The sequence below is a fragment of the Sus scrofa genome, chromosome 14 (genome assembly GCF_054392235.1).
Source record: "Sus scrofa isolate SSC_HxYL_T2T_F1_AM1 chromosome 14, Sscrofa_HxYL_maternal_Yorkshire_Landrace_v2.0, whole genome shotgun sequence".
Taxonomy (NCBI): domain Eukaryota; kingdom Metazoa; phylum Chordata; class Mammalia; order Artiodactyla; family Suidae; genus Sus; species Sus scrofa.
The window spans coordinates 163400412-163423686 of NC_139396.1; the positions used below are offsets into that span (position 1 = coordinate 163400412).

At 61.2% G+C, this 23275-nt stretch overlaps 1 protein-coding gene across 6 annotated transcripts in view; it reads left to right on the forward strand.

Annotated features, from left to right (window-relative positions):
- The window catches only part of INPP5A (inositol polyphosphate-5-phosphatase A), a 159155-nt gene that overhangs the window by 62891 nt on the left and 72989 nt on the right, over positions 1-23275 (forward strand). For all 6 annotated transcript variants that reach the window (XM_003133237.7, XM_005671580.4, XM_084995417.1 and 3 more), the window contains exons 3-4: positions 10304-10404; positions 13342-13429. In XM_003133237.7, coding sequence (XP_003133285.2) covers positions 10304-10404; positions 13342-13429 — 189 coding nt within the window. The remainder of the gene's footprint in view (positions 1-10303; positions 10405-13341; positions 13430-23275) is intronic.

Consider the following 23275-nt stretch of genomic DNA (forward strand, 5'->3'; position numbering starts at 1 on the left):
GCTTCACTGCGTTCCTTCCAACTGGATGGGACCCGAGCTCGTCGTGCCACACCCCAGGGGCTTTTCCTGTCCGTCCTCCGTGCCGTCAGCCCTGCTGGGGTCTCTGCCCGGCAGCCCCTTCCAGGAGGCCGGGGAAGGCCCGCCACTCTGCCTCAGCTGCCAAGAGGCTCTGGACGGAACCCCTGTGTGAGGTTCTAGGCACGTGTGACTGCAGGCCCCGTGCCCTGTGTCCCCCACGGCTGGTCTCTCGGCACCGGCCTGTGTGGCGGTGTCAAACCTTAGGGCCGGGCACAGTGACCGCCACGCAGGCTCGGAGGGAAGCGGACGCTCAGAGAGCCTGGGGCAGCAGGGCTTCTCCAGGAAGGGACAGAGCAGGGGTCCCAGCGGGTTGCTTCCAGCAGAGCCCCTGGCCGCACTGGCTATATGCTGGGGCCCAGTGGGGTGTCAGGGTCTGGGGGCTGGTCGCTCAATGCAGCATTGTTAAAACTCAGTGCATAAACAGACTTATGCAGTTGAGTAGGTTTACATGAAAACTACAAGCAGCAAATGCCTGTCTCATCTCTGACGAGCTCGGCACGGTTTCCTGTCCAGGTCCTTGTTCTTTGTGTCAGTAGGCAGGAAAGGCGACTGTGTCACCAAGCCTCTCCCCTACTCCGTGGTCACTGGTGTCACGTCGGGAGCTAGACGGGGCCACGTGGTGCACTCACGCCCAGGAAATGCGTGAAGGTGGCACTAGGGGTGAGCAGGCTGGGCCGTGCCGTCTCACTGCCCACTGGGGACACACCTGCCCCGGGGGTCCAGAAACTACCCAGAACACTGCCAGGCAGGGACCTGCATGGAGGGAGGGTGGGTTCGAGTCATCAGCCCAGTTCACCCGCCCTCCTCGCCGTCACGCGGTGCTGGCGGTGCCTCGCTGCCCCTGCTTCGGGGCTGTGGCTCCATCGGTGGGGGTTCCACACGCCCCAGGGAGTAGTCCACACGTCACTCGCTGGCAGAGGAAATCTTTTTTCTGTTGGCACAACTTTGCGACAGCGCGTCACCAGAAATCACCGTCTTCTAATGAGTGATTTTGAATTTCTCATCTTGCACAGTAATTAAGTCTGCTTTGAAGGAGGCCTCTCATTTGTATGAGTGGTAGGGTTTCAGATGCCCAGCTCCAAATGGGTTTGTCACCTGAGCACCTGCCCTGCCCTGAGGGCCAAGCAGGAGTGGTTTGTAGGCTGCGCTCCAGAGTGACATTCACAAGAGGCTGGACACCCTCACCCCTTGCCTGGGAAGGTCAAAGCCTGGAATTAGAAAGTCACCACTTCCTGCGGTGCACCTGCAGCCCCGCGGAAGCGCAGCCCCGGCCAGCCAGCAGCCCAGCCCTGGGTCGTGGGTCATGGAGGCCACCGTGTCCTTCCGCCTCCTGGTTCTCTCCCCCCGTGAAACAGCGGGCGCTCAGCGGACCGTGTTATGGTGGATTTCCACCACGTTTAAGGGAGGGGGTTCCCTGGGGGCTCAGCAGGCATCGTCACTGTTGCATCTGGCATTGCCACTGCCGTGGCTCTGGACAGTGCTGTGGTGCACATTAAATCCCTAGCCTAGGAACTTATAAAACTCACAGATTTGGGCATCAAACTTAACGGTCCCCGCAGGGGACACCCTGGCGGGGGAGGGTCAGCGAGGAGCACGGGAGTGACATGCGCGGCGCAGCGTGTCAAACCGCTAAGGAGCGAGGCCCTCCTGTCCTGCGCTCGGAAGTCTGCCCACCAGTCCTTGCTAACCGGTGTGGCAAAAAGAATGGCTGTGTTTATATGTGTAACGGACTCGCTTTGCTCGACGCCTGCAGTCAGCTGTACTCCAATAAAATTAAAAAAAAAAAAAAAAAACCCACACTAAAAGCAAGGAAAAAAACGTGGAGAGAATTGTACGGTGGATCCGGTGGCCACCACTGCCGCTCGGTTGCAGGCTCAGGGCAGCTTTGTTTCCAGGGCTCCTCCGCCTCGTGCACCGCGTGGCCTGACGCCAACCCCAATGCCGTCAGCTCCCCGTGGGCGCCTCCATGGGCGCCTCTGAAGGAGAACCTGCGTGTAGCGACCGCGTCTGCGAGACGGACAGTCGTCCCTCCCTGCCGTCAGCCAGGGTCAGCGTTCCCTTGGCTCCGGTGCTCTCAGAGGGTGCTGACAGTTCATAGAGGCCATGGGTTGACGTCTTGGTGGAAATGAAGAATTCTCCATAACTTTATGGAGGTAAAATTGACGAACAGTAGACCTCACTTGTTGAAAGCGTGCGGTTGATGAGTTTTGTTGCACATCTACACCAGGGGAGCATCAGATCCAGGGAGGGAGGTGCCCGTCACCTGCACGAGGCCACTCCCCTGTAGCCCAGGCGCCGGGCACCCCGTCCAGCAGTTTGAGCTTCCAGCTTCCACGTAGGGGTCAGACGGCAGGTGCCCTCTTTTCTGGCGGCCTGCGTTCAGCTTGGTTTTGGCTCCGTGCGCTCAGGAAGCAGGTGGCTTGGTCTCCATGCTTTGAAGTTCATTGACCTCATTTTGTAGTCTCACTTTCCTGCTGGGGGGGCCACATAAGAGGGTGTGCCCTGCACATGTGGCCTGGCCTGTTCTGTGAGGTCAGTTAGGTCAGCGTGCACACATGTGAGTGTGTGCTGCTGTGAGCATGCACACGTGTGAGTGTGTGCTGCTGCGAGTGTGTGCACGTGTGTGCTGCTGTGAGTGTGCACACGTGTGAGTGTGTGCTGCTGTGAGCATGCTGCTGTGTGAGTGGGCTTGTCCCTGGCCAGGCGCACGTGTGCAGCTGGCATCTTCCCGACGAGTCCTGCCTTCTTTGTCCCCTCGGGTCTCCCGCTCGCGCGTTGAGGCAGCTGCGCGGGTTGAAGCGTGTCTTTTGCACATGCGTGGTTTTCTCGGGTGTGACTTGGAGACTGGGTCCCGGCCCCCTTGCCCTGCCGTCCTCTCGGGTGGTGATGACGGAGGCTCTCCTTGCCTCCTGTCCGCCACGGTCCCCCCTTTCCTCCCGACTCCCTGCACGATGCCACTTCCACGTCACTGGTGGGCTTCTGTGCCCCTTGCCGAATTGTCCTTAAAGTTGATTCTCCTTTAGACACTTTGTAACTTACTCTTCTTCTTCTCCGTGACGGTGTTGCCTTTTTCTCCCATTTCTTTCCTGAGGCCAATCAGCACTTTTCTTTCTTTTTGGTCCATTTCTATTTTAGTTTTGTGTTTCTTCATCTTCTCAAATGCTTGTTTGCGTGTGTTTCACTGTTTGCAATGTCGGCCTACAATCCTGTTCTGCTTTGAGATTCTTTTTCCGGGTCGAGGGGCTTTTCCTTGGCTGTCGGTGTAAATTTGTTCCTGTTCACAGCAGCTTCGCAGGGCCTTGAACTTCTGCGGTATCCAGGTGAGGATTCCTAGCTCCATAGCGCCCTCTTCTGTCCGTCTAGCAAAACCGGGAGCCTGGGAGCGGCCAGGGCTTGGCATCCGGCAGTGAGGGGCGGCTGGGAGCGCTCCTCCGTCTGGAGGCCGTCTCTCCCCTTTCTCCTCCATCCTTGTTGCCGAGGCACCTGCCCTCCAGGCTGTCCTTCCTCCCCGAAGCAGAGCCTCCGTTGGTCCCGAAGCCTGGTCCCCGGACGCTCTGCTGGGCCTGGCACTGCCCAGGATTTTCCCTCCTGCGGCCCCTCCTCTGGCACCTCCCTTGCCTGCAGGGTCTCGGGCGTGTCGTTCCGCCTTGTGGACTGTCACCAGGCCGTGCCTTAGACCCAGCATCCCAGGGGGCTTGGGCCCTGGACCTACCCCCCCTCCCTCGTGCCCCCTTCTGCTCTGCGTCTCTGAGTCTGGCTTGTGCAGCGTCTGCCCACACGTGAGAAGACGCATGCATCTCCTCCGGGCCTCAGGCTACCCGGAAGCCGGGCGTGTGCCTCTCATTCTGCCGCCGGGATGGTTCCCTGTTTCCCCAGAGATGCAGGCCATGGGAGGGGCAGGGACATTTTTGCTTCCTTCTCTTGGTGACCGGTTTTCACAAGAATGGCCTGATTCCAGGATGCCCAGGGAGCAGGGCTTTTTTAGTATTGTCATGACCTCGTGGATAGAAACGTATTTCCGTGTGTGATTTTCAGTCCATTCTCGACGGCGTGGCCTGTCCTCCGGAGGGCGTATGGTTTTTAACCTGCAGGAACAAATCCAGCCTCAGGCGATGCCAGCGGTGTCCCCCGCCACCTTCCTGGAGCCCCGTGCCGGCCCCCCTGCGCCTTTGGAGCCAGAGGCAGGAGCACTGGTCCCCTGACGTGCCCTTCGGCCACGAGCTTGGTCATCAGCGAGTCTCCGGTTTGTTCAGAGGTCCCACCTCGTGTGGGTCCCCGGTGTCACCTTTTGCAAATGAGACGTGATTTGTGGGTGAAGAGAAGTGGCAGCAGCAGTTTGTCACTTGGTGCATGGTGTCCCTTTCCAGAGTATTCGTCACTTTTCTTCGGAAGTATTCCGTGGTGAGAATCTTATCATTTTAACAGCTTTCTTTTCAAATGGGATGTGACGCTGTCCCTTCATGGTACATTTCTGTGTGGCTGCGTGTCAATTCAGGGAGACACGGTGCATCGCTTGGCTTTTGAAATGTCCTCTCTCGTCAGCATGGTGTGCAGGCAGCCCCCGCGGCCGGGTGCGGTGGGGCCCGGCCAGCACCCCGAGCTCTCCGACGCCCAGGCGTGACGTCCGGGGAAGAGCGGGCAGGGGGAGCTGTAGGCTGTGGTGCCTTGGGCGGCCTCTCGTGGGTCCCAAACTTGGGGCTTGTGTCCACGCAGCTCTCTGGCCGCTGCGGTGCTTGCCAGGGCTTGATGACCACATGGCTCACGCGCGGGTTACGCGCGGGTCAGCTCAACTGCCCTCCTGGGCACCTGCTCCTCCCCTGCTGCATCTGCCAGCCCAGCCCTCCTGGCAGGTGCTCTGCTAGGGTGTCCATGGGATGCAGGCGGTTGTGGTTTAAATGAAGGGGACCTTTGACCAAAGAAGCGCGTGCTGAGGCCTCTGCCACCGCTCTGATCCCCCACTGGGAAATAGCGTGCGGTTGGGATGGTGGCTGTCCACACCGTGTGCCGAAGCGCAGAGAGCCGGGAAGCTCAGGGCAGGTTAGCGTGTCCCCAGAGGTGGCCTGCACCTGGCCCATCAGAAAGTGTCACTTGGGTCATCCTGTAGAAAATGCTGCATTTCAGGAGATAAAATGAGTCATTTTACCCGGCTGTTTATTTAAACTTAGGATCAATAAAATTTAGTGTCAGATTACTTTAATTTCACTATAAATTGAATTTGGAATTTATTTTAAATTAATTGTGATTACCAATTAAAATCCCCTGGGTAGAGGTCTTCCTTCCTGGGCAGTGTGGCTCGGTGGGGGCGTTGCAGGCACAGGAAGGAACTCGCCTGTCGCGGATGCCACGCCACGGCCACGCGGCTTCCCCAGCCTCTGTCAGCAGAGCTGCAGGGCGGGAGTCCAGCTGGAAAATCTCTGTCCCACTGAGCTGGCACAGATGACTCGGTGTTGGTGAGACGAGGAGGCAGGTGGCAGAGGTGGGAGGGCGAGGGGGTGGGGGCGGGAGCTCCCCACGCGGCTCCAGGTCAGGGATTCATGGAGGCAGGTGGACACGAAGTCCTGGCCCTGCGGAGAGTCGGTCCCGGGGCAGGGCAGGCGGGGAGCCCTTGCGTGTCTGAGGCGTGTTCTCGCCTGCCACCCGACCAGGCTGGAGTGTGATCTTCTGAAGAGCGGCTCGGCGGGGGCGAACAGAAGAGCGGGCACAGCAGATTCACTGGTCAGCGAGCCCATGGTCTGTGCCCAGAGTTTTGCGATCCGCTGGTCTTCAGAGACCATTGCCCCAAGGCGGTCACAGGTGCGGCCACCTTCAGTTGTCCCTCGGCCTGGGCCTCACTTGGCAGGATGGGGCTGCTGCGGCAGAGGGGGCAGACGGCACCCCTGCTGGACCCGTGGTCGTGTGTCGCCGATACCCTGCCCTGCTGCTCGCAGAGTGCCTGCTGCTGGGCCGCCCTCTGACAGAGTGTAGGCAGAAATGCTCCAGGAGGGAGGATTTTCTTGTCTAAATAAGGTAGGCAAAGCCCTTGGAAAGAAGGCTTTTCCCTTTTCCTTGGACTGTATGCTCTTTTCGCGTCTTCCTGCCTGGAACGTAGTCCTGGGGCTGTGCAGCCGCGTTGCAGTCACGCGGAGGACAGCCCGTGCCCGCAGCAGCCCCTGCGGGGCCTGGATGCCGTCTGCGAGCAGGTGCGCCAGCTCTGCCTGCCAGTCCGGCTCCTTGTGCGAGCGGCTGGTTTTCTATCGTTGGCCAAACACCACCCTAACGGAAGCCTTGCCACCAGCTTCTCCGAGAGCTTGAACCGCACTCATCTCCCTGATCCGCGCATTCACTGATGCAGCTCCGGCTTTCGCTTTGTCTCTCTCCTCTCTGAGTGGTGCAGCCAGTGCTCCCGAAGGGCTGCTCAGTACCGCGTCCTTACCTGGGGGTGGAGGTGGGGGTGCCAGCGGCGCCGGGAGGTGCACAGCAAGGGGACCGGCTCAGCAGCCAGAAGGCCCTGCACGTGGACAGGTGCGGGCAGGGCGGGGCGGAGCCGTCCAAAGCAGGGGGCGAGGCCTGCGTGTGGGCGGGGCTGGGGCGGAGGCGGGGCCTGGCCGAACCAGGACTGGCGGGGCCCCAGGCTGGTGGGCTTGTGTGCTCCCGTATGACCCACTAGGGCTGCTCCTGGAACCCTCAGCCACCCCGCAGGTCCCAGTTCTGTGACCGGGGGCCTGAGAGCTGTGTGGTGCAGGCCTCAGCCGTGACCCAGGCCAGGTTAAGAAGAGAGCAGAGTGGCCGGGGGCAGGGTGGCCAGCTGTTCACGAGGACACTGGATGTTTTCTGTTCCCAGAGCCTTTGTTGTTTGAAGGGAAGCCAGTGGCCAGGCTGGTCCTTTGGGAAGGAGGTTGACTGTGCTGGTTCAGAGAGGCCCGTGGCACGGGACAGCCGTGGGCTGGAGAGGAGTGCACTGTGTCCAGCTCAGGAGTGCCTGGGAAGCCCACCTCAGTGCCCCTTGCCTGGTGAGCTTGGGCGAGGTTGGCCTGGCCCCCGGCCGACGTTCACCTTCTCAGAGGGGCTCCGCCGTGATGCGACAGGGGGCCACTCAGGGGACAGTGCTTGTGGCCCCACCTGGCCCCTGGTCAGTGCTGTCAGGTGTCCTGACAGGGCCAGACCCCAGCGGCTCCCACAACAGCCTCTGCAGCGCTAACCGGGCCCTTTCTCTGGGGCGCCCGCCAGGTTCCCCCCCTCGCAGGGTGAGGCCTCACGTCTCCTTGGAGCTGAGGCCTGGCGGGGGGCGGGGAGCTGGCCTGGCCCCACCGCTCTGTGAGTCTCCCCACGTGTTTCGGAGGGAAACCTCTGCTGAGCCAGCAGCACCCTGTCCCAGGAAGGAGCCCCTGCTGGGTGCCACCCAGCAGCCCAGCCTGGCGTCCACGCCAGGGGTGTCCGCCCACTCCTATTTTTGGATCCTGTGTTTTTCTGAGATGTGTGGGATCCGAGTCAAGTGTTTGAGGAGTTCCATGTGATTTAAATATTCTGTGCCATAAAAGGCTATTTCGGTTTAAACCATAACAGAGTCGTGTTACGAGGGAGCTGTTACTTGGTTCGGGGTGAAGGCAGGGGGGTGGGAGGACCTTGCAGAGGGACCCTGTGTCTGGGACTTGGAGCGGCCGGGCGGGGCCTGCTGTACGGCCACGTAATCACCACATCCTCGCTTCCCTCCAAAGTCCTTGAAAAGCAGCTCCACCTGCTTTTCTGGGAACTTGGGTCATCCGTGGTCACGAGTAGGGACCCAGGAGCCGCGGTCCCTTCTCTCTTTTAGAGAAGAGGTGACGGCGTGGACCGCGGGAAGCAGCCTGTGCTCGGCTTGGGGGCGTCCTCCCTTCCCCGCCCCAAGTAGGGCTGGACCGTGATGGGCTGAGCAACGCAGGCAGCGACCGGGGCTGAAGCGTTGACGGCAGCGCAGCCTCTGCAGGGACCCTCCTGCCCACCCTTGCATGTCAGAGCATCGCATTCATTCATGGAGTTGCCAGCCTCCCGGGAGGGAAGGCTTCGGGCGGGATTCTGTGCCCGCCGAGAAGGGCTGGCTCCTAACTGTTCAGGATCCCGCAGAAGGTGATGAAGGAGGACCCCACACACCGCGGAGCCTTTGGTGGCTTCCGCGTGGCCAGGCTGGCGTGGCTGGTGGTGTGTGCACCCACCCCTGGGCCGGAGGGCAAGGCCCTCTGGTGACCTGGCCTGGCCTGGCCTGGCCAGAACCTCTCATGCCCAGGCTCTGCCCCGCTGCCTGCTGCCCGCAGCCCAGAGAACTGCCGGGCCCTCTTTCCTGCTGGCGAACGTTATTTGCTGCACATGTGCCTCTGCTTCCTGAAGCTCGTGCTGCTCTCATTCCGCGTCAGTGAGGGCTGCACCGTGAGTGTCGGGTGTGTGGGCACCTGCACGGGGCCATGGGCGGGACGATGGCCAGCTTGTCCTGGAGCCTCCGCCTTAGGCCTGTGCCGGAACCAGGCAGCAGTTGTCCCCACACATGAGCCATGCCACCAGGTCCTCGGGCAGGGCCGTGGTGCCACCAGCTTGCAAAGCGTCTGGGCCTGTCCCTGTCCCCGTGAGCCTGAGCTCCGAGGGGCGTCAAGAGTGGAGAAAGGCTACACCCGTGTCGAATGGGAAGTGGCGGTCGTCCTGGAGAACATTCGATAAAGGGAGAACAGGGCCCAAGCCGGGAGCAGCTCAGTCAACCCGCCGGGATCGCCGGGCGCTGTTCCCCTGAGGCTGAAAGACGCTTTCCAGCCTGACTCCCCTTGAAAAGAACCTGCCCTTTCTCGGGGCTGTCTTGGTGTCACGGCTGGGGCAGGATGAAGGCCGCGCCCCCCAGTGCTGGACGTGTCTGCAGGACGGAGGGCAGCCGCTGCCTGACAATGCTCCTTCTGAGACCCGCCTCGCAAAAGCCCAGCAGGGGCTGGCAAGCAGGGGCTGGCACCCACGTCCTCCGTCCCCGAGGCCGGCTCTGGCTGGGCCTGCTTGTTCCCAGAGCAGACCATCTCACTGAGGCCACTTGGATGCCGCCCTGGTTTGCCGCAGTGCCTGGACCGCCGGGCACCAGCGGGAACCGTGGTGGCTGAGGCCAGGTTTCACTGTGCTATCAGGCATGGATCGGGGACCTGCCTCTGGGATGGTGCCGAGGAGGGCAAGGGAACTGTGCAGGTTTGGGTCGACCCTTCAGAGCCAGCAGCGCTGCCATGTCATGAGGTTCCAGGGAGGGAGGAGGCGTGGAGGCAAAAGGGAAGAGCAGCGGGGGCGGTAGCCTCGGCCTCCAGGTGCCCTGCCTGGCCCGTGCGTCTCCATCGCTGCCCCTGCCTGGTCCCAGCGGCCCTGCCCACAGGCCCCTCCGCTGCCAGGCTGGGCCGAGCCCTCACCGGAGGTCGGACCACAGCTGCCCCATCCCCCAACAGTGGGCGCGGCGCTGGCGTGCTGCCCCTGCGCCCCGGGAGGCTGGGCCCTGTGAGCGCCTTGTGCCCTCGTGAGCACAGCTGGTCAGCACCTGCGCAGGTGACACGTGGGTCACCCCGAGGTGCCGTGTGTGCTTGACTGCGGTGGGGGAGGCCCGGGCATGTCCATGGGGCTGTCAGGACCCTGTGCTGGGCGGGGTGGGGGCGGCCAGGGGCAGCTGGATGGGCACTCTCACCACCAGCTTCCAGACACTTCCCCGCGGAGCTGCTGGCCCCAGTTTTGAGGACGACTCCGTTGAGGGAGGCATGTGGCAGGCAGAGCCGGGGCAGGGGAACCCCACTGACCACGGAAACACCACGGCAGGGCACGGGCGGCGCTGAGAGGCACTGGGTCCAGCTGGCTCTGCCGTCCAGTGGCCAGGTACCCGGACGGGGTCCGCTGACTGTGCAACCGTGTCCTCCTGCCACGGCGTGCAGGCGGGCGCCCGCCTCGCAGGGTGGGGGGTCGTGTGTGTGTCAGGCGGGGGCACGTGAGCTTTGTTTCCTCCCAGCGAGCTGCGCTCCCCCCTCCGGGGGGGCGGGAACGAGGCAGGTCTGCGGTGGCTGCCGTCAGTGCGTAGCGTGGTGTGTTGACATGTGTGACTCTGGCACTGGGAGAAGGTTCTGGGAACTTTCAATCCTTTCTGAGGATTTAGAGTTAAGGGAGGAAGGGCTTGGAGGCCCCGCAGCCAGGAGCCGCAAGGGGTGGGGCCCTGGGACATGCAGGAGGCCCCTTGGCAGGCCACGCTGACACCCGTCTGCTCCCTCCCCAGGTCGTCCACACCCACAGGCCGCACTTCCTGGCCCTGCACTGCCAGGAGTTCGGAGGGAAGAACTACGAGGCCTCCATGTCGCACGTGGACAAGTTCGTCAAGTAAGTGTGTCACCTGCCTGGCCCTCGGCGGGGGGGGGGGGGGGGCCCTCAGAGAAGGCTGCCCGGGGTGGGGGCGGGACCTGCAGCCCCCGGGCCAGTGGATGTGCACAGGCTGATGCTGTCAGCCCGGCCCCGCGGGACAGACGGGCGATGGGCCTGGCGTCTCTGCAGCAGCTCGCCGTGAGACCGGGCCCAAAGCTGGGGCCCGTGGGAGGCGGGGGCTGTGGGCCCCGAGCTGGCGCCGACGTGCCCTGTGGCTCCCTGGACGGCCGGGACCGCTGGGAAGCAGGGCCGTGGAGCTGCGAGGCGGGCGCAGGGCTGGGCCGAGGCCCGTGTGGCGGCTGGAGCCTCTCTTCTTGCTTCTGTTCCGCCTCTGGCCCGAGTGCCTGGGGCACCCTCTCTGCGCCCTGTGTCCCCTGTGGTGTGGCCCTGTCCTTCCCCACCCCCGACTCTGGGCCCCTGACCGCTGCCACCTTGCATGTAGGGAAGCGACCTTCCCGACCTCTGAGGCTGGTCATTGATGGCCCCTGGGGGGCCACCTCCGGGGTGGTCTCTGCGCCCTGTCCCTGTCTGCCTGGACCCCCTGAGGACCCTCCAGCCTCTATCACCTGGCCTCGGCCCTCCTGCCGGGGTCCCGACATTTCGAATTAACACCAGCCCAGCCGTCATGTTGTGAGGTCACTTGTTAAAATGCGAATTTTTAAGGTAGTGTCAGTGAAAATGTTTTCCTAATACTTAACGTAACAATAAAGTTGGCAGGGAGGAGGGGGCGGGGGCGGGGGCACAGGGACAGTGAGGCTGCAGCCCAGCGGCCTCTGTCCCCGGGCCGCCCTTTGAGACCAGCTCCCCGCGTGGGCCGGGTCTGCGGGGGAGTGTGGAGAAGGTCTCCAGGGTGGGGACAGGGAGAGACGGCCTTAGAAAGGCACCAGAGGACAGCCTGCAGAAGCCGAGGCGGGCGCACTCCGCCCCTGGAAATGTGAAGCTGTGTTTACGGAAAGACACGATGAGCAGAGGAGGTGTGCAGCCACTGGTGGGAGGCCCTCCCTGTGAGCGACTTGGTGGCCAGACGGTCGGTTTTTAGACCCCTGGGAACCCCGGCGAGTCCCCAAGGGAAGAGCACCTGCCGGAAACCCTCCTGCTGACCTCCTGCTGCCGTCGGCTTCGGTCTACACAGCATACAGGGTTGTTCTCAATGTGTTAAACAGTCAGTTACCTTTCAAACCATGAAAAGGTGCACAGGCCCGTCCGCTGACTCTCCCCGTGTTCTGCTCTTTCTGTAAAACCAGGTTTTGCTCCGGCACCATTTTCCTTCAGCCTGAGACCTTGACCATTTATCTTAGCACAGTTGCTGCTTCTGTTTGTCTGAAAGAAGAGCCTTTGTTTTCCCTCGTGAACAGTATTTTTGTCGCGAAGACAATCCCAGCGTGTCCCTTCTTGGCCGTCCAGCTCCCCCGGGCCTTTGTTCCTTGTCCCCCGGGCCATTGTTCCCCGGGAGGCTCGGCCTGTCCGCAGCTTCATTTTCTCTGTATAGTGTGTCTTTTCGCCTCACTGCTAGTGTGTCTTTCTAGTTGGTTGGCAGCAGCTCGAGTGGCGCTCAGTTTCATTTCCATTGTGTTTCCTTTGCTTGGGGTTCTTGGAGCTCTTCGACCTGTAGGTTTATGATTTGCCTCCCATTTGGGACAAGTCTGTCCATTATTTCTCCCTTCTCTTTGTTCTTGGACTCCCGCTGCCTGACGTCAGACCGCCACACGGGTCCCTGCGGCTCTTTCTCCTTTTGGGTTCAGTCCGTTCTCCCTCCCTGCTTCAGTGTGGACAGTTTCTGTGCTTTTGGTTACTGGTCTTCGGTTTGTTTATTCGGGGGAGGGTTGTGTTTCAATCTGCTGTTAGGTCCACTCAGGGAGTGTATTTCTGACCCTGCGTTTTCACTGCTAGAAGTTTCATTTGCGGTTTTGTGTCTTCCGTCTTTGCTTATTATGTGCATGTTTTCATTTAAATCTTTGGTCACATTTGCAATGGTGTTTCAAGGTTCTTTTCAGTGACTTCCATCATCTTTGTCCTTTCTAGGTCTGTTTCTGTTGACTTTTTTCCTTTGTAGATTGTGGATTACATGTGATGCTTCTTTGCACGTCAAGTAATTTTGATGTGATACCAGGTGTGTTGGCTGCTGCGCATCTGGCGTCTGCATCTGTCCCCCTTTCAAAGCTTATCCTCTTCTCTTTCCCTCCTCTGGGCTCCTCCTGCCTCCGGGTTTTCACCTCTTATGGCTGGAGCCCCCCTTCCTGCCCCAGATGCTGGCAGCTGGGGGTGAGGGGCGCCCACCCTGGGTGGGGGCAGGCAGAGGAGCAGGGAGGCCCACGCCCCATCCCTCTGGTGCTGTCCCAGACCTCGAGGGTGCATGGGGTGCACCATTGCAGCTGCGGGTGTCTGTGGAGGCCACGGAGGGGTTGTCTGCTGAGGCTTTTCTGGTGGCCGAGTGACAGTAAGGTGAGCCGTCAGGGCTGTAGCCGGGCCGAGAGGGACTCTGGAGACCTTCCCTCCTCCGTGTTTTCAGAGCCGTGGCCACTTGGTCACCTTGCTCAGCTGCTCTCCAGGGAGGAGCTAATGCGGGTGAGTCCGCAAGGGCCTGGCGCAAGCAGCCAGGATGCCCCACGCGCTTTCCGGGCCTGTGGCCTGGACGGGTTCTCCACGTCACCTTCCAGGAGGCCTCTGTCCTGGTCGTCTCACGGCCAGCAGGAGCGGCCCGTGCAGAGGGCGCACAGTAGGTCTCGGTGTCTGCCAGCTCCCCCTCCCGCCCCCACCCCCACCCCGCCGGCTCTTGTTTTCCGGATGCTGTCGGGCTGGCTTCCGTGCCCCCGCTGCCGCGGCTCGTGCGCGCTGTGCGGAGGGCTGCGGCGTCTGTGTGGCCTCGCGTCCCAGAACTCGCTCTTTTCCTTCCAGAGAACTGCTCTCCAGTGATGCGATGAAGGAGTATAACAGGGCCCGCGTCTACCTGGATGAAAACTACAAGTCGCAGGAGCATTTCACGGTGAGTGCTGTTCCGTCCCCAGGCCTGGGTGCGCGGGCCTGCTGGAGCCGCGGTCTGCTCCCACCTACTTGGGGACTCGGTGGGCAGCCTGCCACTGGCACTAGGCAGCCACGCCTGGATCAGACAGCAGCCGAGGTTGGGAGGCGGTGGACACCAGACACCAGGGGAGGCCGCCCAGCCAGGCGAGGCGGGAGCAGGCGTCTGGCAGGAGCACTGTTGGACGGTGGCAAGTGACTGGCTGCTGGTTTGAGGGTTACAGTCTCACGCCCCGTCTCCAGGGAGCCCTGGAGCGTCTCCTGTCCCCCTGCCCCGTCCCCTCGGCTCAGGCATAGGTGCTGATTAATGGGGATCCTCCGAGGGGAGGTCGGCTGCCTGGAGGGGCGGCCGTGTGTGTGGGGGGGGGAGTGTCCCTGTGGGCCGTGGGAGCAGAGACGTGGCCGCGCTTCCCCAGGGCCGGTGACGGGCTATTGAGGTCAGAGAGGCTCTGCCAGGTTTCAGTCCTGAGGTTCGGGGCGGGTGAGGCCCTTACGAGAGGTCGCAGGACGACAGAGTCGTGCTCCACCTTCAGCTGCGCCCGCAGATCCTGCGGTGTTTCCTCTGCTGCTCTGGGGGGCGGGGGGGACCCTCCGGCCCCGGGCTCGGCCAGGTCCCTCCGCCGCCTGCTCCGCTCTGCTTCTCCCGAGTGGGGCCTCTGCCCTGGACGCCCGCGCTCCCCTGGGCCTGACGCGGCTCTGCTTTCTCCGAGTGGGACACGCTCCGCTTCAAGGACCGCGTCCGGGGTGAAGCCTACGCTGGGTGCAGCGGCCGGGGCTGCGGCTGCAAGAAAAGGTCCTTGAGCTTTAGAGGCGCAGCCACAGGAAGGAGTAAAGGCTCCGGGGACGCGGGCCCCACGGCGGCCAGGACGAGCTGGACGCCGTGAGGCTGAGTCCTCGGAGTTCGACGACCCTGTGGATCCGGTCACTGGGACAAGCGTCCTGCGGAATAAGTGCCATCCGGTCCGCCAGCCCCGCCTCCTCGCCGCCACCCTCGGGGCCTGGGTCTTGGCTCGACCGTCAAAGCCGCCGTGTCTTCCGTGGTCCTCGGCCACCCCTCCTCGTGGAGGCGACCTGGTCCTCGCAGCCTCCTTTAAATGGCAGGACAGGGCTTAGCATCCACTCGCGTCCTGAGGAGGGAGAAGCAGCCGAGTCGATCTGGAAGCAGCCTCGGGGCGGCCTGAAGTTGGGTAGGTCCGTCCCGAGGACCCTGGCGGCGAAAGGCAGACTGTCCCAGGCCCGGGCGAGTCTCGGATGTTCCACGCGTTGGAATCTGGGCCGAAAGCGCAGCTCAGCACGTGAGAGATTTGCAGCAGGCGCTCTGGCCACGAAGGAACTCCGTCAGGGGTAAACGAAAACGGTCTCTGGAAAAGTCCAAATATTGGGAAATAAAGGACAGACTTGTGAATAGCCCACGAATCACCAAGGAAACCAGAAGTTATTAACAATTACGTGAAAAACAAACCGAAACAGCTTCCAAATTGGTGAGATGCACCTGACGTTGTGCCTAGAGGGCATTCCAGGCATTAAGCGCTCACGCGAGGCGTTTTTAAAGTGAAGAGCAAGTTTAACCAAAGCACGGAGAGGCGAGGAAATGGTGAAGTGAGAGCAGAAAGCAGTGAACTAGAAAAGGGAGCAGAAAAGCCTCCGGGACCGCCTCCCGGCTCCTCCAAAAGGCCAGGAGGCTGGAAGCCCTGCGCGGAGGTCTGCGGCGCAGGCCGTGTCTGCCGGGCACCGAGGCGGGGGTGGCGGACGCAGGGCTGAGGGGCCCGGCCTCTGCCCAGGGGCGGCCCCGAGCGAGCCCTGGGCCGCGGGTGCCGCTGGGCTGAGCAGACGGGGAAGGGAAGGCGGGGCCTTGGCTCCTCTGCCTCACACGCGCCCGTGGACGTCGTCACGGTTTTCCAGCTCCCCGGGGTCTGCTCTGTGTCGCCTGTCGTGACGGGCTGCGTGACTGCCTTTCTCCTCCGGCCGCAGCGCTCGGTGGGCTGAGCAGAGACACGGCGGCCTGGGAGGCGCCCCCGGCTGCGAGAGCCGCTTTGTGGTCTCGCTTGGTCCCTCGAGCTTTCTCTCCAGATGTCGGTTCACCACCTGCGTGGAAGCAGAAAGCTGCAGCGCCACGTCCCCGTGGCTCAGCCACGTCCCCGGCGAAACAACCATCTTGCGACGGACGTCGCTGAGGACCCCCGCCTGAGCGTCTGACCCACAGGGGCAGTAATTGTAAGTGGCCAGCGCTGGCTGTTTGACGCTGTGCCCCAGCCAGATGCCGGGGTACTCACGGCCACTGCCAGCGACAGGACGAAGGGAGGCTGCCGCCCGCACTCCTGCTGCAGGTGCAGCACAGAGACTCCGCAGACGGTGCTGTAGCCGCGCGCGGGGCTTGTCAGGTGTACGGGTCTGAAACCGGGTGCACCACACACCCGAGGCACCTCACAGCCCCGCAGCAATTCCTCTCTGGTTGGTCCCCAGTCCATGATGGCACTTAGCCAGAGACAGGGCCCTCCTGGGCGGTTCTGGCCTGGGACGGTGCCTCCCTGGGCAGGCCGGACAGTGCGGGACCTGGCGCCGAGCCCAGGTCTGGGGCTCTGGGTGGGTGGACCGTGTGGAGCTGAGGGTGGAGGCCGGCCCTGCCCGCAGAGGGTGTGGGGGCGTCTGCTTGCTCTTCGGCGCAGCTCCCATCCGGGTCACCGCCCTCCTGGTGGTCCCTCCTGAAACCACAGTCCTGGGCAGGCGCGTTCACGGCCGGTTAGATGACGGGGACAGCAGGGTTTCCCTGTGGGAAGCGGTCAGTGGTGCCGTGAACTCCTGCACTGGACCTCGTCCCAGACTCTGCTCAGGGCGAGGCGCATCTGTCACCGTCTCCCGACTGGGCCCGTAATGGCTGGTGATAAAATCCTGCGTGGCCCTGGCCGGGGCAGCGCCACCCGCTCTGCGCCCGTCCATTGCCCCTCAGTGCGCCATGCATAGAACCATCCTTGCCGGGTCCCCAGGATGTCGCGGTGGAGAGGGCCCTGCACCTTGGGGCCCAGGCAGCACTGGCCTGCCACGTGGCCACCCTTCCGCCCCAGCCTGGTGGCCTCCAGCTGTCAGAGAGAGGAAAATTTAATTTTTACAAGATTAATGGTATTGGAGCAATATTTTCAGCTGAGTGTGGTTCAAATAATAGGCCATTAATTGAAAAAGGAAATTGAAATGAATTTATCTTGTACATAAATGCTGTCACAGGTATTAATAGGGATCAGAAAATAGTAGCCTGTTCCCAGAAAGAGGTCGAACCTGAACCTGCACCTGGTGATGAGCACTACGGGGGCGGGGGGGGCGCAGAAACATGGGGGCCGGGGCCGGGCTGGGGGTGGGGGCTCTGGGCTCGCAGGGGCTGTGGCTGGAGCAGCTGTGGCCTTGGGGAGGCCATGCCCTGGGGGCTAGCGGCCTGGGGGCCCGACCTGGGGGACTGTGGCCTTGGGGGGTGCCTGGGGGCAGTGGCCTGGGGGTGCATGACCCGGGAGCAGAGGCTGGGGGAGGTGTGACCTGGGGCAGCGGCCCAGGCGGGAGCCTGCAAGTCTGCATCCTTACCAGGAGATGGCGCCAAAGCAGCATTTCGCGTTCTGAGCGGGAGCTGCTCACAGGGCAATTTTCAGACTCAGGTCAAATGATGACGTCCAGTTTTGTCTGTTCATAAAAACCATCCCAAAGGGCCACTCATTTAAGTAGGGGCTGCTCTGGTCCTGGGCCTGGCTGTCCTGGGGCAGGTCCCTGTGTCTGCGTCTTCTATGGCAAGTCAAGGGTTGGAAATCTGTTTCTCAGAGACGCGGGGCCTGCGTGCTGCGTGGCAGCCTGTTCACGGGCACTCGTCAGCCGCCACTGTGCGCCAAGGGTCTGGCCACACGCGAGCTGGACGGGACGGCGGGAGCTCGCTCGCTGGTCCAGCCCTCAGCTGCCTGGGCCCTTGTGTCCTGGCAGCAGCCACCTGTCATGCTGGGTGTTGGTGTTCTTACAAGGGCTGTGTCTTCCTCCCCAGTTTCATCGCCAGAAGCAGCAGCTGCTGCCCAGGGCCTGGAGGTGGGCCGGCACGTGCTGGGCGCCCAGCAGACGTTTGAGCTGGGAAGGAGGGGTCCCAGGGTGGAGGAGCCAGGGTCATCGGTGGGTCAGATGCGGGTGACCCTGGGCGTGGGCCCCCCTGGAGAGCGCCAACCCGAGGACCGGCTCGAGGCCATGGGGTGCACTGCCCTGAAGACCAGGGTCAGGTGGATGTCCGGCTGCAGGCTGCTGGGGGTCAGTCTGGGGGCCAGTGTGGGGGTCAGTCCGGGGGCCGGTCTAGGGACCAGTCTGGGGGCCAGTCTGGGGGCCAGTCCGGGGGCCAGTCCGGGGGCCAGTCTGGGGGCCAGTCTGGGGGCCAGTCTGGGGGCCAGTCTGGGGGTCAGTCTGGGGGCTCCGCCTTGCAGCTTAGGAGGCACAGCCTTGGATGGCTCGGCTGGTGGAGCCGAGGGCTGCAGGCCGGATGTACGGGGAGCCGGGAGGACGGGAGGCTCGTCCAGGGCACAGCAGGGGAGACGGGGCAGTGGCGGGCTGCAGTGAAGTAAGACCCCCCCCCCAGGAGGGGCTGCCCCCCAACCCCCACCGCAGGCGCCTCCCGGCCCAGCCCGGATCCCCCGTCTCCTTTTGCAGGCGGGTCTGGGCCCTCTCGGCCCCGGGCACCTGCTGGGGGGTGGGGTGGGGGAGTGGCACGTCTTCTTTCCCAACGTGGTCCCAGGCCTCCCCCCACCCCACCCAGCCCTGAAGCTGCGCCCCTGCTCAGGAGATGCCCCAGACCCCTCCTGGCTCCCTGCTCCGAGACATGCCCCTTCCCCAGCTCTGCTCTCCTGGATGAGATTTGAGGGAAACGTATGGATCGTTAATGGAGTTTACTGATGTTCTTTGATCCGAGAGGAGAAAGGCAAATGCATTTCTGATGAGGGGGCCCATCTGCTTTAGGGCCCCTCCCGAACGGCCCGGCCGCTTGCTCCCTGCCTCTCGCCGGCCTGCGGGTCCAGACAGGCCTGATGAAGTGAGGGAGGCAAGATTGGTTTTCCGAGGGCACCGGGCCCTCTGCACTCAGCTAAATCACGGCTGTCTGCCTCGTGGGCGGGGTGACGCCGCTCCTGGCTGCGACTCCCGCAGCCCCGCGGGACGCGGTGATGTGCGGCCGGGCGGCGGCCGGGCTGCAGGGAAGGTGAAACTGTCATATCGATCTTTTTAGCACTAAAATATGAGCCACTTTCCTCTGCTCCCCGCTGCTGTGATGTGAAAAATAATAACTCGGATCCAAATTAAAAATATTGATCTCTGGAAGGTGTTGAAAGTAAATAAACCCCTTCCGAAGTTTTCGGGTCAGCCGAGAGCCGGCATCCAGCAGTAAATGTGTCCACACGTCACAGCCCAGGGTTCTTGATCTGTTTTTTCTTTAAATTGATTTTTCATTATTTACTTCCTAAAAGTGTTGGAATTTGGTCCTCCACTGTTAAACCCCGGTGTTTGGGCAAATTATTTCTTTGGGGCTTAGGAGGTGCGGCTAATCCACTCGTTCATTGATTGATTGATTTTTGACTCAATAAGCTTGCAGCCCCGGCCTTATTTAGGGCTTCCATCATAATTTTTTATACATTTAGGCTTGACTTTTTTATTTCCCGCTAACGGATGAGCTGGCGTTGGGCTATCAAACAGAGTGGACAATTGCCACCAGGTTAATTTTATCTGGCTGGGATTCTGAGGGGCGGGGGTATCCTGGCGGGGGGCCAGCGGCAGAGCGGAGCCCCCCTGCCACTCTGGAAACCCCCTTAGCCCCCTGGGCTGCGATCCCGGGGGTCCGAGAGCTGCCGTGGCCTGGCCACGTGGCCGAGGGGCTCGAGTCTCAGATGCCGTGGTTTTCCGTGAGCTCTGGAGGCGGTGAGCTGTGTGCTGCGGGAGTTGTCCCTCCAGACGACAGAGGCTGGGCGAGTCCAGACACCGCACAGCCTGGTGGGAAAGCCCTCGGGGAGGACGGGGGATGGTGTGGCACCTTCTGTGCGGCTGTTTGTGGGGTGAAAACTTGCCAGGGAGGACCTCGGGCCCAAAATGTGGCTCGTGGCCAAAAGCACGTCCTGCTGTCCCGAAAGCCAGGGACCCTCACCCACTGGTGTCCGGCCAGGGCGCTGCCAAGGGAGGCTCCCTGGGCTGGATTGGGGCTGGCAGGAAGCGGGGGGCTGTGCCGGGGCTCTCGGGGGGAGGCCGGCACGCTGCCCCCTCCATACTCTGCTCCGTGTCCCCTTGTGCCCCTTGGCGTCGGGCGGACCCTCACGTGCCTGCCCGTCGTGCGTGCCGTTGTGTTGTGATGCTTGGTGGGGAGGCCAGGCGGCCTGGAAGACACGTGTGCGGGCTCTGTGCCCACTCCGGTGGGGCGTGTGGACGGCGTCTCCAGGACCCTCGCACACCCACAGGCACCCTTTTGGACGAGGAGGAGGCCCAGGCTGCCTCTCTGGACTTGAGCCCAAGGTGGCGAGGCGGCTCAGAGCTGGTCTGAGGGCCTGGGCAGCCCACACCGGCTCAGAGGAGGTGATCCAGAGACGCAGCAGCAAGGCCCATGCGGAGGGGCCCCAGCAGGCAGGTGGCCAGGGGGTGTAGAGGGGGGAGGGCGCCAGGCGGTGGGGGGGCAGGACAAACCAGGGGAGCAGCCTCTAGCAGGGCCCACTTCCCAAGGCCACGCTGGAAGGCAGCAGACAGACCTCCAGCTCCGGCCCGCAGCCATCTCAGCCAGAATTCCCAGCCAGGCAGGAAAAAGGAAAGTTCTACTTCAGATTCATGCAGGCTTTTAAAAACTGCCCTTGGTGTCAGGAGGCCTCGGTCCTTGACCAGGTCACGCGGGAAGCAGGGGGCTGCGGGCACCAGCTCCCTGAGAGCAGGGAGCGGACAGGACGTGGGGGCTGCTTGGCCTCCTTCTGCCCTTTCCGGAAGGTTCAGCGCGGGAGCTGGGCCGAGCTCCTCAGTGCCGGGCCTGCTTCTCAGCTCCCGAGGGACCCCCGGAGGCTGGCCCGGGGCAGGCCAGGCGGCCGTCCTCCGCTGGCGTGTCTGAGAGGGTCTCCAGGGGTGAAACTGCTCGGTGACCTGACGTGAGACACAGCGGAGGTTTCAAGTGTGCAGGGTGGATCCTGACATGTGTGATTAAAGAACCGTCCGCAGCAAAGGGCGCGGGACGCACTGCGGGAGAACAAACCCAGAAGAAGAGCATGTGTTCCGTAGTAACTGGTTCTGTCGGGAGAGCATTTCAGAGTCATGATGATGTAAATACTGATTATCGATTTAAGTAAAGACGTGTTTTATCCAAGGATGAGGACCAGAAATAGAGCGTGTGAGCGAGTCTGTGAGCAAAGGGGAAAGATACTGTTCCCGGGCTAAATTCTTATCTCCCACAGTAGAAACTCAACCGTTACTATGGAAACTAGAAAATCGAGACGCAGCGGAGCTCCCGCCATGGCTCAGCGGTAACAAACCCGACTAGCATCCATGAGGATGCGGGTTCCATCCCTGGCCTCGCTCTGTGGGTTAAGAATCCGGCGTTGCCGTGAGCTGTGGTGTAGGTTGCAGACGCGGCTCAGATCCCACGTGGCTGTGGCTCTGGCGTAGGCCGGTGGCTACAGCTCCGATTAGACCCCTAGCCTGGGAACCTCCATATGCCGCAGATGTGGCCCTAAAAAAAAAAAACGAACAAAAAAGAAAATCAAGAAGTAGCACTATAGGCTGTAGGGATAATGGAGGTAGGTCCCAAAATAAAACAATCGAAAGCAAGTAAGGGCCTCTGAAAAGCAGCAAGTCGACATGACTAGGACATTGCTATGTTCTCACAATAAACCTTCCAGAACCATGGCGTTTTTAAGACAAACTTCAAAAACATAGCTGCAAGAGATTCCTTCTCTCCATGGCGGCCTCGGAGACTGCAGGGGAGGTGCTGTCTGTGCAGCGTGGGTGCAGGCGGCCTGGGGGCTGTGCCCTGGGCACCGAGGCAGCTGTGGGCAGCCAGCGGGCAGGGGCAGTGCTGCTGGTCTGCCGTGGGCTCAGTGAGGGGAGGCGAGTCCTGACGATTCTCTGAGCACCGGGGAAGGAATTTCAGTGTGATCAGATGGTCAGCAGGGAGCCATGGGCGGCTTTGGGGAGAAGAGGTGAGGCCGTCAGAAAGGCAGAGAAGGACCAGCGGGTTGTTTCAAATGGAAAAGGCCCATCAGGTGCAGCTTTGAAGATCTTGCCGGCGTCGGTACATGCTGCACACCGGCCGTGTGGCCCACTCTGGTTCCTTCTCTCTGAGCCTGAGCCACCCAGGCCCTGCTCTGAGGAGAAACGGGCCAGCTTGGGGGTCTCCCTGGGATGGGAGGCCAGGCGTGACCAGTCCTTGTGTGGGCCTGCACACCTGTGCTGCACGCTTTTACCCCAAGCCCCGCTGCTGCTCCCAGCGCGTCTCCTGCCCTTTGTGTCCGGGGCCAAGTGCAGACTGTCTGAGGCTGGGCTCAGCGTCGCCGAAGTGACTGCCTTGAAAGTCATGGGGACGGTGTCCTTCAGGAAAAACAATGCAAAACAGAGCGCTTTCAGGACTAGTCAGAGGGGTTTGCGCACGCGTTTCGTTTACATCTTTAAGATCTAGCTGGCGAGCTGTCCGATTGTAAGTGGTTTGGGTGGAAAAGAAGAGTGAGTAGCATTACCATTCAGGATAGCATTGATACATGAAATGTTTAGAATAACTCGGGCCAGAGGTGTGCACTGCAACATACTGCGGAGAGAAATTCAAGAAGACGGGGCGTTGCCGTGAGCCGCGGTGCGGGTCCCAGACGGGGCTCGGATCCCCCGTTGCCGTGGCTGTGGTGTAGACCAGTGCCTACAGCTCCGATTCAACCCCTCGCCTGGGGCCCTCCGTGTGCCACACGTGCGGCCCTGAAGAGAGAAGAAGAAGATGTGCAGAGACATACCATGTTCATGGATTGAATGGAAAGACCTCAGCATCATTAAGATGTCTTTTTCCCCAAGCTTGTGTTGAGATTTAGTGTAGTAACAATCAAAACCAGAGCAGACTCTTTCTTCAAAAACTAGAAATTGACAAATAGGTTCTAAAATTTACACAGAAATGTAAACGGGCCCAGATTAGCCAAAACAACTTTGAAAATGAACAAAGAGGACTCGCACTGCCTGATTAAGATTAATTTTAAGCCTGCAGTACTCAGGACAGTGTAGTTTTGTTATCAAACCGGATAAATAGACCGCGGACCAGAGTGGAGAATCTAGAAACAGGTCCACTGTTGATTTTTGACAAGGGTATTGGGGCAGCTGAGCGTGGAGGGGACCATTTTTCCGAAATAGAGCTGTAACAGCTAATCACTTGCAGCAAGAGAACCTCCACTCTTACTCTAAAACTTTCAAAACTGTAACTCGAAACAGACGGTAGACTCAGTGTAAGAGCTGAAAATGTAAACTGCAGGGGCATTTTGGACAGAAATCTTAGTGACTTCAGCTTTGGCAAAGATTCCGTGAAGATGTCACAAAAAGCACTTACTGTTGCTAAAGAAAAAAAGTAATTTATTGCACTTTATCAAAATGAAAAGCCCTGGTTTTTCAAAAAAACACAAAAATAGATAGTTCACAGCCAAAGAGAATAATTACAAAATGTATCTGATACGAGTTTCCCTCACGGCGCAGCCGAAACGAATTCCACTAGGAACCAGGAGGTTGCAGGTTCAATCCCTGGCCTTGGTCACTGGGTTAAGGATCCAGTGTTGCCGTGAGCTGTGGTGTAGGTCACAGACATGGCTCAGATCTGGCATTG